The sequence below is a fragment of the Arvicanthis niloticus genome, chromosome 5 (assembly GCF_011762505.2).
Source record: "Arvicanthis niloticus isolate mArvNil1 chromosome 5, mArvNil1.pat.X, whole genome shotgun sequence".
In the NCBI taxonomy this organism is placed as follows: domain Eukaryota; kingdom Metazoa; phylum Chordata; class Mammalia; order Rodentia; family Muridae; genus Arvicanthis; species Arvicanthis niloticus.
This window is the reverse complement of record NC_047662.1, coordinates 100,395,157-100,411,104: the sequence shown is the minus strand read 5'-3', so window position 1 is coordinate 100,411,104 and position 15,948 is coordinate 100,395,157. Positions and strand designations below refer to the sequence as shown.

General features: G+C 44.2%; 1 protein-coding gene across 2 annotated transcripts in view; it reads left to right on the top strand.

Moving 5' to 3' along the window:
• Window positions 1-15,948, top strand: part of Reck (reversion inducing cysteine rich protein with kazal motifs) — a 70,266-nt gene that overhangs the window by 43,802 nt on the left and 10,516 nt on the right. For both annotated transcript variants that reach the window (XM_034502401.2, XM_034502402.2), the window contains 6 exons: window positions 2,241-2,453; window positions 4,518-4,654; window positions 6,691-6,831; window positions 9,473-9,661; window positions 11,443-11,565; window positions 12,337-12,508. In XM_034502401.2, coding sequence (XP_034358292.1) covers window positions 2,241-2,453; window positions 4,518-4,654; window positions 6,691-6,831; window positions 9,473-9,661; window positions 11,443-11,565; window positions 12,337-12,508 — 975 coding nt within the window. The remainder of the gene's footprint in view (window positions 1-2,240; window positions 2,454-4,517; window positions 4,655-6,690; window positions 6,832-9,472; window positions 9,662-11,442; window positions 11,566-12,336; window positions 12,509-15,948) is intronic.

Genomic DNA, 15,948 nt, shown 5'->3' with positions numbered 1-15,948 from the left:
TTCAAACATTGTTGAACTAAATTCCCAATCTGTACATTATAATTTATGTAGTTAAACTCCAGTAATTTTTTGTTTTTATTTGAGACAAGGTCTCATGTAGTCCATGCTGGCCTCAAACTAGCTATCTATCTGAGTCTATCCTGGAATTCCTCATTCTCTTGCCTCTACCTCCCAAGTACAGGGTTTATACTATCATGTCTGGCTTTAAAGTAATGTTTTATATGAACTTAGTTTTTTTTCCCTCATCAAAAGATACTACCAGATAAACAATAACCTAGCAGAAAATATTTATACTACATACATCTGACAAAGGAAACATCTATAATGAATGAAGAACCCTTACAACCCCTCAGTAATCAAAGTTTCAGCTTTTTTTAAGATTTATTGTATGTGTATGAATATTTTGACTGTGTGTATCTGAGTACCTGGACCTGAAGATGGCTTTGAACCACCAGGTGTGTGCTGGAAACTGAACCTGGGATCTCTGTGAGATCAGCCAGTTCTCATAACCACTGAGAGCTAGCACTCCAGCCCCTCAACTTTTAAAAGAGGACAGAAAGGAACATTTCACAAAAGATAACATTTATTAATAGATAATATCTAACAATAAAAAGTGACAGAAGCCATCTAGGAAAGGCTATCTATGGCAAGCAAGTGAGTTTCTGGGCCCAACGTATAGCATGGTTGCAATGGTTGTGCTCCAGAGAGGCAGAGCCCCAGAGACTTCCTTCCAGGATTCCTTCTCACGGATGATATGCCTTTTCTGCCACTAATATACAGCCTAATGATCCTGATCCAAGGATGAAGACACAGGTGTGCAGTATAATAAAGCAAGGCCATGTAAAACTGTTGCTTTGAACTTATAATGAGCTTATGGACTGAGACACTGCATTGAACTTACTGTCAACATCCTTCTGTGACTCCCCTTTTATGTAACATACTATCTATAAAGTAATTTTATAAAAAAAAATTGTCTAAGAAGGCATAAAAAAGCTGAGAGAAAATATAAAGTGTGGCTGTTGGGCTCTATTGCATCCACCAAATGAATATATGTCTATCTATATGTATGTACATGCATACATATGTAGGTATATATGTATGTATATAAGTATGCATGTGCACTTGTGAAATTGATGAAACAGGTGGTCAGGCCCAGCCACTCAGAGTGTGTGTGTGTGTGTGTGTGTGTGCGTGTGTGTGTGTGTATGTACCTGATTTTCTTTCTATTCTTTTCTTTTTTCTTTTCTCTGTGAAATTACCACAAGTCATCAGCTTTTGACCCTAGAACAGTAAGAGTTAAATTACCAGAAGCTGTCAGCTTCTGGTCCTCAGAACAGTACAAGAGAGTTACAAGGCCAGAGGTCATCAGACTTTGGCCTTCATTTGTCACTGTGTCCCACCTTAGTACCTTACCCTGACATGGCTGGCTCCCAGCAAAAAAGGAATAAAATGCTTGCATATAGAACAACATGGGTAAATATCAAAAAGATTATGTTTTAGTGACTATGCCAGACCCCCAAATGATTTTATTTATATGACATTCTAGAACAGTCTAAAATAAGTTGTGTATGAAGACTGTAGATCATATGGTGATTCAGCTGGGCACAAGGTACCAGGTGTGATAGCAGTATTCATTATTGATTTACATGCCTCTCTATGAGCTAAGCACGTGTCAAATCACATCCAACTCATATTCTGTACATTTTGGTTTTTAGTTATACCTCAGTTTTGTTTGCGTGCCTTTTTGTTTGGTTGGTTGGTTGATTTTGGTTTTCAAGACAGGATTTCTTTGTGTAACCATGGCTGTCCTGGAACCAACTCTGTAAACCAGGATGACCTCAGAGATCCATTTCCCCATCCCCCTTCCTCCAGCAACCACCCCCCACCCCAGTTCTGAGATTAAAGGCATGTACCACTACCACCCAGTTATACCTCTGTTTTATAGACTGAGACTCATTTATTTTCCGAAATAAAGTGAAATGGCCTGGAGATGTTAGTCCTATCCAAAGCACCTTGAAGTTTTAACCTGCTTCATAAGAACCTGTTAAATTAAAGTATGCAGTCAGTGTTCTGATGTTAGTGACACGTTGTCTTCAGCTGCTTGAAGCTGAAAGTTTATGGTGGGTCTTATGCACTCTCTCTTTAAGAAAATCAGATTTTTCTGATGTGTGGACGAATCAAGAGTTTACTCATTGTCTCAGGAAATAATTTGTCTCCATTCCTTCTGGCTCTTTTTTAAGGCCAACAGAACTGTTCAGGAGCTGCACCGCTCAGTCTGACCAGGGGGCCATGAGTGACATGAAGCTGTGGGAGAAGGGAAGCATAAAGATGCCCTTCATCAGCATCCCTGTCCTGGATATTAAAACCTGCCAGCCAGAGATGTGGAAAGCAGTCGCATGCTCCCTGCAGATTAAGCCCTGCCATAGCAAATCCCGAGGAAGTATCATCTGCAAGTAAGCCATTCCAGTCCTGGGGAGTCCCTCCCTCATCTCTATCTCAGCCTCTCTTGCATGTGCCCCTCCCCCACGAGGTGCTTCCACACTTTCCCCTCTTCTGCTTGAGGGATGGTCCCCACCTTCTTGCCTGAAGCCTGCCTCTTGTCAAACACCAGACATTCTTAAGGAGGCTTCCCACATTCCTTTGGCTGATACTAATTTATCCTTAGTGCAGATTCCCATTGAACTTTATTTCCCATGTGCACTTTATTATGGAATCTAATTCAAGAAGTTTCTAAATACCTTCAGTGTACAATTACAATTTTATACTTTAAAATTGTTGATTACATTTATTGATTGATTGAGTGAGTGAGTGAGTGTTCATTTGTACAACTATGTACAAATGTGTCCATTTGTATACATGTGGACATCAAAGGACAACTTGGGCCGGAGTGTGGGTGTTGGGGGGTGAGGGGGGATGGGTGGGTGTGGGGGAATGGGGGGGATGTGTAGGTGTTCGGTGCATCCTAGATTGAATTCAGGTCATCAGCCTTCACAGCAGGCACCTTTTTCCAACTAGCCATCTTGCTGGCCCTATTTGTAAACATTTAGGAAGGGAGGATATGGGTGAAGGCACACCACCTCAGACTGTGTGATGGTTTTCAGGGATCGGGCTCAAGCTGTTCTTCAGGTTTGGCGGGCAGTACTTCAGGTCGCTGTGCCATCTCCAGCTCATGTGCGGCTTTAGCTGTGCTCCCGACTTCCCTTTGACCTAGGGGCTCTCTTGCTGTGCTGTTGTCCTTTCCCTCTCTGCTCCTCCTTCTCCGCAGCTACTGTTCTGTCTTTATTGTTATCCAGTGGGAGTCAGTGGCCAGTCATCAAGTCCTGTTCCTAGGAAACAGTTCTGAATGGTTTACTTAGGAGATCTAAGACAAGGCCAAGATGACAACTGCCTGGTGGGAGAAACAGACCCTCACTGCACAGCCTTCAGCTGCTCTTCAGGCATGTTTTTCAAAAGTTTTTCCAAGACCAAGTCCACACCAAGCCCTAAACCCTTGGTGTGTGGCTCAGTACTGCTCGGTTCAGGTTATTAACGGTCCAGATCATTTTTATTTTTTCTTATTTGGTTTAGTTTTTATTTTGGAGTCTTCCTATCTCACTCTATCATCAGGCTGCCCTTGACCTCATAACGATCCTCCTGCCTCAGCCTCCTGAGCAGAGATTACAGGTATGACCTGTCATGCCCGGCTTCTAATCAGTTTTCTGACATGACTCAAGAATGCGCTGAATAAGGGAGAAGTTGGGGTCTAGCTATGTAATAGTCAGAGACCACACATGGGAAGGACGTGCTCATAGGAAACCTCCACCTAAGGAGTCAAGCCCTTACTCAAGATTTTACTAAAGAAAACTATTAAAAATATTCATGTCTTATCTGTATGAATGTTTGGTCTACCTGTATGTATGTACACCACATGCATGTGTGCCTGGTACCCACAGAGGTCAAAAGACCCCTAAAACTGGGATTACAGATGGTTTTCAGCCAGCTTGTAGGTGTTAAAAACTAAAGCCATGTCCTTTTTCAAGAGCAACAAGTGCTTTTAACTATGGAGCCATCTTTCCAGTCCCTAAACTAATAAAAAAAAAAGTTGTAAACTCTCTGGTTGTTATAAGCCAAACACCTTAGCAGTCATAACTAAAAAGTAAAAAGATCTTAAAATAAAGGGAAGGAAAGGAAGGGAAGCAGAATCGACTGACACAGGCCTTGGAAATGGCTTACAGTTTGCAAGACAGACTTGCCTAGTTCACTTTCCTTTTAAAGGCGGTAGAAGCTTACACCATGCTTGGAGCAGTAAATATAAATCTGGAATGAGGCCTTTGGTCTCAGATTACAGGAAGTTAGGCTTTGGATTTACTGTGTAGTTGGAAGTTCACCGTGACTGCCCTTTGACCCGACTTTAGTCCTAGCCAGTTGGGAGAACGTCTGAAATGTAATGAAAGCCTCTGAGAAGTTTCAGAAACATAGTTTTGACCAGACAATATGAGGCAGAGCCATGAATCCAAAATGTTCTCTTTTCTTTTAAGATCAGATTGTGTAGAGATTCTTAAGAAATGTGGAGACCAGAATAAATTCCCTGAAGACCACACGGCTGAAAGTATCTGTGAGTTTCTGTCCCCTGCAGATGACCTGGAGAACTGTATACCTCTGGATACGTACCTCAGTAAGTACTGGGTGGGTTTGGTTTTAGAGTTCGGGTGCTTCCTTCATGGCCTCTGCTCTTGTTCTCTGCCTTGGATGAGGAACTGCTGTCTGATGATACCATCTGCATTAGTTACTTTCTTGTTGTGGTAACAAAAACACCCAACAAAAGCATTTTAATGGAGGAAGGGTTTACTTGGCTCACAGTTCAAGTGTACAGGGGCAGCCATGGCAACGGGAAGCCGGAGCATCAGGCGTTCAGAAGCCAGAGGCTGTGCTCAACTAATTTTTTCAGTCCAGGTCCCCAACTAATAGAATGGCACCATCAAATAGGGCAGGGCTAATGTCTCACCCAGGGGTCCAGAGTTTTGTCTCCTAAGTGACTAGATCCTGTCAACTTGTCATTGTCATCTTTAAATGTGTAAGCAGAAGTTGTATTTTATCTTTTGGAGGAAATATGAACTATTTACTAGTCAGGAATTGTAAAGATCAAAGCAAGGACAATATCATCAGAAGTCATGATGTGCCCAGAAAGTGGAATTTCTCCTAGGAAGCTGTCAGCGTTTCTCATCTGTGTATCAGGACCTGAGCCAGGCCTGGCTTGGACTTACCCAATAGAGAAGAGAAGAAAGAGCTCTCCCCTGGGCTCCCATGGGGAAGTGGAACTTGTCTCACTACTTTACTTTCTCCCTGCTAGACACTTGTGACAATAGGTAAGGCGGTAGGTTGGTACCTCCTTGAAGGAGGAATTCCAGAAAGAGCTCCTTAGCAGTGAGACCAGTGTCAGAGACCATGCCCTTGGTGTTTGGGCTGCCACCAGGGGGCGCCAGTGCCATAAACTGGCTGGCCAACAGAGGAGCCTAGTTGCTGCTTTTCCAGTTAGGATTAAGCCCAACTGCCAATAACAGAACAGTTAGAAGCACAGGAAAGCTCAGAAGCAAGTAGGCCAGGATGTTTATGGTGGTGCAACATCAGGAATACAGGCTTCTCAGCCTTTCTGCACTCTGCTCAGTTACTCCCTGCATTTTACTGTCCTGCCATGGCTGCTGGCGTTTCATCCAACTGACTCGAATTGGCAAAAGGGAAGAGGGAGGGGGAGAGACTTCTCCTTAGTTGCAGGGAACACTTATAAGTGTATGGAAAACTTGGGTGGGTGGTCTTTTTGGCTTTGAGCCTATGACCACCTTGAATACAAATAAGGATCTACTAAACAAATAGAGAAGACAGGGCGGTGGATGTATAACTGACAGTATCTGTGGGCTCTCAGGATAGAGAGACTATGGTGCATGCCCTGGCTCTTACCCCTGTGACCTTGGCAAGATCCCTTCCCAAGTTCCAGGTAAAGCTGCCCAGAGTGATGGGGCTGAGTGAGAAGGCTCCACAGCCTCTGTCTCTGTAAGTCTCAGAGCCGAGTGAGGCTGAGGATCAGGTAAGCACATTAGTACATTCATGGTGTAGCAGCCTACAGCAGTGTGTGTGGAAGAAACCGGTACCAGCAGGAGCTGGACGACGCTGGAGCTGGACGACGCTCTAGCATGAACAGCAGTGCTCTCCTTAAATACCACCATGCTGGAAGTGCCGCTCTGCCTTGACAGGAAGTTGGGTGTAGATATGATTGTGTAAGGGCTCATGTCTCCATAACAGATTGACATTTATTATTTTTAAAGTGCAAAATGACCCCTTACACATAAACATGTATTTGATCACCATACCCCAAATGTGTCCAATCTCTGAACTGCAGGCCACTGACGTTATCTGAGTTTATCTTATTCTCTTCCAGATAGTGACTCCAGGTTAACTTAGCTGTTTTGTTCATTAGTATATCTAGTACCCAGGACCTGCCAACTGTACTGTACGTCCCCATTAGTAAGTGAATGGTTGGGTGCATAGTGATAAACTGACAAATGAAGAAATCCAAATGTTTAGTTAGGGCTGGTTAGACTCAGGCCTTGCTTTCTGCCTGTGAACTCTGTCTATTCCAGCCATGATGAAGTTAGATAACTTGAAGACATGGTGTTCTTTTAGATTGGTTACACTTATCAGTTTTGTGTTTTTCAGGGCCAAGTGCTTTAGGTAACATCATAGAAGAAGTAACTCATCCCTGTAATCCAAATCCTTGCCCAGCCAATGAGCTCTGTGAAGTGAACCGAAAGGGGTGTCCGTCTGGAGATCCCTGCCTTCCGTATTCCTGTGTTCAAGGTAAGAGATGGGGGCTGTGCGTGAGATGAGCATGGGACATGGCTGATGGCGCTTCCTTACAGGAGTTGTCTTACACCCAGGTTCCAGGGACGTTTTCTGTGCTGTCTTTTTATGTAATATTTAAGGGTTTTCCTACAAAAAATTATATATTTATGCGAACAAAGACACATATGTTGATATTTGGTTTGTTACTATGTATTGTAATGCTAAATACTGGCTCCCAAGGTCTGGTTGCGCCTAGGGATGAGAAAATCCTCATGTACACCAAGTGATGCTGTGTAACCTTGTTCCTTAGTTTAAAACTATTGCCTATCGCTGGCCAGAAGAGGGGTAGGTGGGCTTGAGGTTTGGGACAGAGACCATGAGGAAGAAAAAGAAAAGGTGGAGAGAAGATGCCATGAGGTAAGGGATACTGAGAACTGGCCAATCAGAGTAAGAGTGGCCCAGGCAGAACATGACAAGTCATATCGCAGGGTCATTAACAGGGAAGTAGACATAATAGCACAGAGGATAGATATGTGCCCAGCTAGTGTTTTAAAGGCTTATCATAAATACAAAGTTTATGTCTTTTATCTGGGAACTAAATGATCAAAGGCAAGGTAGAACTCTCTGACTGAGACTAAATAATTACCACAACTTGTCATTTAAATTGCAAACTGATGCTATCAATACCAATATAACTGTCATAATGAGTTACAGGGTTCTTGACTATAGAACAAAAGAGAAGCTCCAGCCAACCATTTCTACCTGCTCTTCCCTGCTGTAATATTTGAAAAACATTGTTCCTGGCTTTCTTCTCTTCTCTGTAGCTCATGGAGAAATGCCATGCTCACTACAATACTTATCCTCTCTGTAAGGATAGAGCTGCAAATGTAGCTCTGCAGTGGGAAAGCCTGGGACTCAGTCCCCAGCACCACAGGATGCTGAAGTATCAGCAGGAGGCAAGGTTGTCCCAGCTACACAATGGATCCAAGGCCAGCTTAAGCAACATGACACCCTATTTCAATAAAAATAAAGAGTAATGTTATGTTGAAATGGTATAGACAGCTGGGCATGGTGGCACTAGGTATCCTAGCTGGGCATGGTGGCACTAGGCCAGTGGATCTGTGAGTGCAAGGCCAGCCTGGGCTACATTATGAGTTCCAGGACCGCCAGGGCTACATGAGGAGACTTTGTCTCTAAGAACTAAGGTGGGGTGGGGTGGGGAGACAGAGAGACAGAGATAGACAGAGAGACAGGGGGGATTTTGATAATCTTTATCTCTGTCAGTTGTTCAGAATATAGTTGTGATAACATTGTGATTTTTAATCTATCTTTGTTGAAGATGTTTATCATGTTAAAATCAACACTTAAAAAACTTAGACGTAAAAAGGAGCAAAAGATTGACTCGGCATGGAGTCTAAAGGACTGTGTGCTTGAATAACATGATAGTGTGTCGGCTACCAGCTGAAGGAGATCCTGGCTGTTCTCCACCTCAGGCTGCTGCTTCATGTCCTTTGCCATTGTGTTAGTGTTCAGCCAGTTCTTTCTTCACCAAGAAAACGGCAAGATCTCTAGTCTACAGTATGTAATATAGAACAGTTCCAAACTCTTTTGTTAAACTCAGAAACCGCAGTTTATGACAAATTGAAAATGTATTACCTAGAAAATGGGTTTTCCTTAAGCCCATCCAAATACTCAAGTTTTCTTTGAATTTATAGCATTATGCTTATATTCCATCACTAAAAATTGTCTTGCCCAAAATTAGTCTAAAAATAGTCAGTTTATATATTTTATTTAAAACATTTTATCATTTCTTCAAATATGTTTAACCCACAGAAATAGAAAGCTGTGTTTTTGTTGCTTGCTTGTTTTTTTTAAGAATTATTTATTTATTTTATGTATATATTCTGTATAGGTGTCTTCAGACACACCAGGAGAGGGCATCAGATCCCATTACAGATGGTTGTGAGCCACCATGTGGTTGCTGAGAATTGAACTCAGGACCTCTGGAAGAGCAGTCAGTGCTCTTAACCACTGAGCTATCTGTCCAGTCCCTATTTGTTTATTTTTTGATAAGGTCTCACTACATAGTAGCCCAAGCCATCCTTCTGCCTCAGCTTTCCAGTTCTGGAAGTATAGGTGTATATTACTGTACTTGGCCAAAGCTATGTATCTTCATAGTATTTTTGTACTAAATTATTCGGGGTACATGACCTTAATCACTCATAAAACATGAAATTTTCATTTGAGATGTTATATTTTTTGGCCAGTGAACAAAAGCAATTTTTTATTTTGGTAAAAGTTATATAACATAATCTTTTTTAGAAATATATATTTATTTTTATGAGTTTGAGTATTCTACCTGCATCTATATATGCATACCATGTGAGTGTAGTGCCCACAGAGGCCACAAGAGGGTGTCAGGTGAACTGGAGAAATAAAGGCTATGAGCTACTATGTCCGTGCTGGGTAATGAACCTGGGGCCTCTGGCAGAGTAGCCAGTGCTCTTAACTGCTGAGCCATCTCGCCAGCTCTGTAACATAATCTTGCAATCTCTAACAACTACACAGTCCTGGAAGACATCTACAAAGTATGTCTAATGTGAAACATTGTCATAGGACAGTATTATCAGTTCATTTTGTCTGTATTTTTGTACAGGCTGCAAACTGGGAGAAGCTTCTGACTTCATTGTCCGCCAGGGGACACTGATCCAGGTGCCATCCTCTGCAGGGGAAGTTGGTTGTTACAAGATCTGTTCCTGTGGACAAAGTGGCCTCTTGGAAAACTGTATGGAAATGCACTGTATTGACCTCCAGAAGTCTTGTATTGTTGGAGGAAAAAGAAAAAGTGAGTCTTGAGCATACTTGGGTTTGGTCTCATCTGCAGTGTGAACTTGGTTGTCTGCACTTTGCACAAAGCCCTTACATGAGTGCTTGCTGAAGAAAACAGTCTGCTCATCACACATTCCAGGACAGCACTTCTCAGTCTTCACACAATACTGAGGGGTGCTGCGGGAACGTTCTGTTTGAAATAGGATCTTGTGATGTACCTCAGGCTAGCCTGGAGCTCACTGGCTTTGAATGTACAGTAATCTTCCCGTCTCTGTTTCCTGAGTGATAGGATCACAGTCAGACACCACCACAGCCAGCAAGTACTAGAACTTCTAAGGAGCCCTTTGGAAGCCTCCCAAGAAGGGCCTGCATGTGCATCTCTGTGAGCTCTGACTATGCCAAGCATGATGCCAAGTCTTACCTCACATTATCTCTTTTAGTCATCTGAGTTCCTCCTTGTATAGGTATTGTTATTATTACTACCTCTCTTAGTTAAGGTTTCACTGCTGTGAACAGACACCATGACCAAGGCTACTCATAAGAACAACATTTAATTGGGGCTGGCTTACGGGTTCAGAGATTCAGTCATCAAGGCATTATCATCAAGGCAGGAACATGGCAGCATCCAGGCAGGCATGGTGCAGGAGGAGCTGAGAGTTTTACATCTTCATCTGAAGGCTGCTAGGAAAATACTGACTTCCAGGCAACTAGGATGAGGGTCTTAAAGCCCACACCCACAGTGACAAACCTACTCAAGCAAGGCCACACCTCCAAATAGTGCCGCTCCCTGGGCCAAGCATATACAAAGCATCACACTATCCCTACATTACAACTGATTCTCCTAGAGTCACTCTGCCAGGCACTGGAGCTCATGCCTGTGATCCCAGCACTTGAGAGACTGGGTGTCAGGCAACCCTGGGTGACATAGTGAGCTTCAGGCCAGCCTGAGCTATATAGGGAGACTTGGATGGGGGTGGTGCAATTTATGGACAATAAAATGAGTTTCTAAAAGTGTACCACTGCATTTTAGACATAAGATCCCTGTTGTTTGAGGCCAGCCTGGTCAACAAATCAAGCTCCAGGACATCCAGTGCTACATAATGAGACTTTGTCTCAAATTAAATATCTTAGATGTAAGCCCCTAGTTTATGTATTCATAAGTTGTCTTTCAAGAATTGACATTGTAAAACTTTTTGAGGGGCTTGGGGAATGGTTCATTTGACAAAGCATTTTGTGACAACCTAAATTTGATTCCCTATAACCCATGTGAAGATGCTGGGCATAGTGGTACACACTTGCAGTCCCAGCCTTGGTGAGGCAGACAACAGGATCCCTGAGGCTTGCTTGCTGCACAAGCCTGACATTTGGTCCCAGACCCTACCTTGGAAGGTGAGAACCAGCTCTGAAAAGTTGCCTTCCACCTGCACATTCACACTGTGATACACACATGCACCCACATGTGTGTGCACACACAACAGTAATAGATTTTTTAATTTCAGACTTTTAAATTGTCAAAATTTTAAAGTTTTAAACAAATTTTAATTCGTGTTTGGGGTGTGTGTGTGTGTGTGTGTGTGTGTATCTATCTGTGTGTATCTGTCAGTGTGTCTGGGCCACAGCACATTTGTGGATATCAGAGAAAAACTTGGAGGACTTGATTAGTTCTCTCCTTCCACACATAGGTCTGGGGATTGGATTCAGGTGGACAGAGTCTCAGGCGTCTACCCACTAAGCCGTCTCACAGCCCTGTGGTCTGTTTCTTAGTATGTAATGTAATTGACGTTTTCTTTCTTTCAGGCCATGGAACATCCTTTACTATTGACTGCAATGTCTGTTCTTGTTTTGCCGGCAATTTAGTGTGTTCCACCCGTCTGTGCCTCAGTGAGCACAGTTCAGACGATGACCGTCGCACCTTCACAGGTAGCCATGGCATCCAGAGGCTGTCCGGGGGGCACTCATTCCCACGTACGCGGTGTAGGCCCTGCCTTAACGGCAGATGCACATAGTGCATCAGTATTCCACCTGAGAGCACATACCTTCTTCCTGTTTGCAAAGGAGCCAGTGCACAGCCCTGTGAGGTAGTCTATGGTCCACAATGTTCTAGCTTTGTTTCTCATTGTGTTCTTTCTCAGACACCTCCTCATCCACTGGTTTGCACAGGCTCCCACAAACAAGATTCAGGAAACCCCCCAAGCTAAACTTCAATGATCTGATTTCTAAGTTTGATTTGCTAGGTCAGGAGAAATGAGATTTGTTGATCCTACCTATAGCCCTACTTCTGCCTGGGTCTGCAGACACCTATTAAATAGCAATGAAAAGAAGAAAGAAATGCCATGTTACAGAAAGTTAGCTGTTTAGAGCTTTACTGTCTTTAAAATCTCTGTTAGAACCAGATGTGGGGCCATACACCTTAGATCCCAGCACTCAAGAGGCAGAGGCAAGCAGATATCTGAGTTTGACCCCAACCTGGTCTACATAGAGAGTTCCAGGTCAGCCAAGGCTCATAGTAAGACCCTGTCTCATAAATAAATAAATAAATCCATGTCAGGGGTTGTGGGAGAGATTTGTTTTGTTTTTGTCTTTTTCCTGAGTTAATTAATATCATTTCAGTATGATTTGTCAGTGGTTTGCCTTCATCAGCATGTAAGGAAGGAGCAGATGTGTTCATGTGAGGCTGTTTTCTCTCCTCAGGTCTGCCCTGTAACTGTGCAGATCAGTTTGTCCCAGTGTGTGCACAGAATGGACGCACTTACCCCAGTGCCTGCATCGCTCGCTGTGTGGGTCTCCAAGACCATCAGTTTGAGTTTGGACCTTGTATCTCCAAGGATCCCTGTAATCCTAACCTCTGTCCAAAAAGCCAAAGGTAGGCCATAAGTGACTTCTCTTTTTCAGCCAAAGACCAGTGCATTACAGAGTATCCACTATGAATGTCCCACAGGATGAAAGCACAAAGTGAGAAGTAGTCTAGCTGGGTTTAGTGGCTCACATGTAATCCCAGCACTTAGAGAATTGTGAGTTCAAGGTCCTACTGTGCTACATGTTGCAATGTCTCAAGGGAAAAAGTGATCCCAGTCCTAATGGTGTGGAGTCTGGAGAGAGCGAGCTGCACAGAGCTCCTGGCTGCCCGCGGAGAAGTGCAGACGTAGAGCAATGAGTGCAGCTGGGTAGGGAGGGGCCTCAGAGGGTCTCAGACCAGATGGGACACTGAGCTGGAGCTATGAAAAGCAGAGAGGAAAGCTGGCATAGGTGAAAGCAGATGGCCACAGGAGCAGGACAGGATAGTCTCTGCCAGGAGAGACAAGACTGAAGCAGAGAGTAAGGAAAGGGCAGGAGCAAAGCAGCCGAGAGAAGTGGGTGCGTTCTCATTAGCCACCCGGTTCTTCTAGTCGAGCATTCCTGTAGGAAGCAGACGTGAGGACTCTCAGAGTGCAGCGTTAGTGTTAGCTGCTGTCATTCCACTTGGACTTCCTTCTCTGTCACCTCACCAAGCCAGATTGGCCTGGCCTTGGTGTCTTCTGCTTGTGGGGACCCCAGGCAGGTGTGGCTGACCTGGGGTCTTCACCTCTGAGACTTGAGCAGGCCTCCACCCAGACTCACAGCTCTATCCTGATGAGGAAGGAAGTCTGTGCAGAAAATTGCAGTCTTTGTCATGGAAACCCTGACACAGAATGAGAGGAGAGGTTTTCTTATGTAACAACGGAGCAAAGAGCCAGCGACTGTCTGTCAGAGGTCCCGGTTCCAGGCTCACCTCTGCTGTGATAAAGCACCCCGAGCACAAACCCAGCTCTAAGAAGGGAAGGGCTTGTTCCAGGTGACAGTGCACTAGAGCAGGGAAGCCAGCACAGGAACCTAAAGCATTGGCCCACAGCAGGAGCAGAGGGATAGCTGTGTCCACACTTGCTCTGATTACACTGTTCAGGGCCCAGCTCATAAAGTGTTGCTGTCCACACAGGGCAATCAAGACAGTCTTTACAGACATGACCATAGGCCATGATACAGATAATTTCTCTCCCAAGGTAATTCTTGGTTGTGTCAGGCTGACAGTAAAACCAACCATCACATCCATACAACAGAAGCAAAACTGAGAGTTACTGGCTGATACCCTGAATAAAATTGACTTGGTTGTACATCTCTGTCTTAGGGTTTTACTGCTATGAACAGACACTATGACCAAGGTGTCTTATAAAGGACAACATTTAATTGGGGCTGGCTTACAGATTCAGAGGTTCAGTCCATTATCATCAAGGCAGGAACATGGCAGCATCCAGGCAGGAATGGTGCAGGAGGAGCTGAGAGTTCTACATCTTCATCTGAAGGCTGCTAGCAGAATACTGACTTTCCAGACAGCTAGGATGAGGGTCTTAAAGCCCACGCCCACAGTGATACACCTATTCCAACAAGGCCACACCTCCAAATAGTGCCACTCCCTGGGCCAAGCATATTCAAACCATGACATTCCACCCCCTGGCTCCCATAGGGCTGTTCAAACACATGAGACTATGGGGGCCATATCTAGCCATAGCATAATAATAATTATAAAAAAAGTACATTTAGTCCAACTTTAAAAGCCTCCACTAGGCAGGCAGTGGTGGCGCACGCCTTTAATCCCAGCACTAGCACTTGGGAGGCAGAGGCAGGTGGATTTCTGAGTTTGAGGCCAGCCTGGTCTACAGAGTGAGTTCCAGGACAGCCAGGACTACACAGAGAAACCCTATCTCAAAAAACAAAAACAAAACAAAAAAAAACAAAAAAACAAAAAAAAAGTTCTCCGTAGTCTAGAGCAGTATCAAGAGTGTTAAAAGTCCAAAGTTCAAAGTCCCTTCTGAGATTCATCCAATCAGTTAACTGTAATCCCCAAAGCAAGACAGGAAACCAGCTGGGCAAACTCCAAATCTGCATTTCTTTGTTGTCAAAGCAGTCTTCAGATCTCCATCTCTTCTTTCATCTTTGTTGACTGCAAACTTTTTTCTCCTGGGCTGGTTCCACTCCCTGTTAGCAGCTTTCCTCAGCAGATAGCCCATGGCTTGAACATCTTGGGGTCTCCAAGGCAACTTCAGTGTTACAGCTTCTTGTTTCAGTGTCTGGGATCTACACATGATCTTCTGGGCTCCTCCAAAGGGCTGGCATCATTTTTCCAGCTCTGCTCACTGTAGCACTCTGAGCTCAGGTTGATCCACTCCACTGCTGCTGCTGTTCTTGTTGATCATGCCATGAGACTAGCATCTCATATGCCGGGGTCTTCCGCTGCCATTAGGTTTCACCAGTAACCTCTGATAGGCTGTCTTCATGGTGCCAAGCCTCAACTCCTTTGCATGACCCCTTCAGTCCTGGGCCGTCCATCTACTGCAGCTGGAGCTGCTCCTTCACCAATGGCCTTCTGTGGCTTCTCACAGTGCCAAGCCTCAGCTGCTCTTCATGGCCCCTTCATGCCTTCAAAGCCAGTACCACCTGGGTGACTCTTACACATTACCAAGTACAGCTGCAGCACGAGGTACAACCTGGGCTATCTCTGGAACACAGCTTCTCTGTACTCTCAGAAAACACTAACCAGAAGAAGATGCTGGTCTCTTAATCACAGCTAATTTCTTAGCTCCAGCTAACCAGCATCAATTGTGCCAGTAGTCCCTTCTATTTTTCACTCTAAAGCCAGAACCACATGGCCAAAGCTGCCATGTTCTGCTGCTTTGGGGGGCTTGAACATGCCTCCCCCGACTATTTTATTACCAGCTTTCTGTTTTCTGACTCCCACTCTGCCTAAACTTGGCTTTTCTGTAACTTGCTCTGTAGATTGACCTGAACTCAGACATCTGCATGGCTCTACCCCCTGAATGCTGGATTAAAGGTGTGTACCACCAAGCCTAGATCTAAACTCAGCTGGGTAGGAGCTCACCCCAAACCCCACTCCCTTAATCTGTTATCTGCTTGAACACAGAATTCAGCTCCATTTCACTTCCTGGTGCCCCTTTAATACTCAAACTATGTATTTTATATTTTTCCTTTATAAACTTGCTGCGCTTGTTCAAAATGCTCTTCAAAAGACTTAACCAGAGAACAAAGTCTCTGCTGGGCTCTTTTAAGACTTCTTTTGTCAATGCAATTAATCTGAGTCTCTTCACCTTAGCCTAAGGCAGACTCATCAGACAAGGGCAAAAAGAAGCTACGTTCTTCACCAAAATATCACAAAAACAAATCTCTAGGCCACATATTGAAATTCTTCTCCTCTGAAACCTCTTAGGCCAGGTCTGCACAGTTCAACTCACTCACAGCAATAAAGTCTTCCATATTCCTACTAGGATGCCTCAT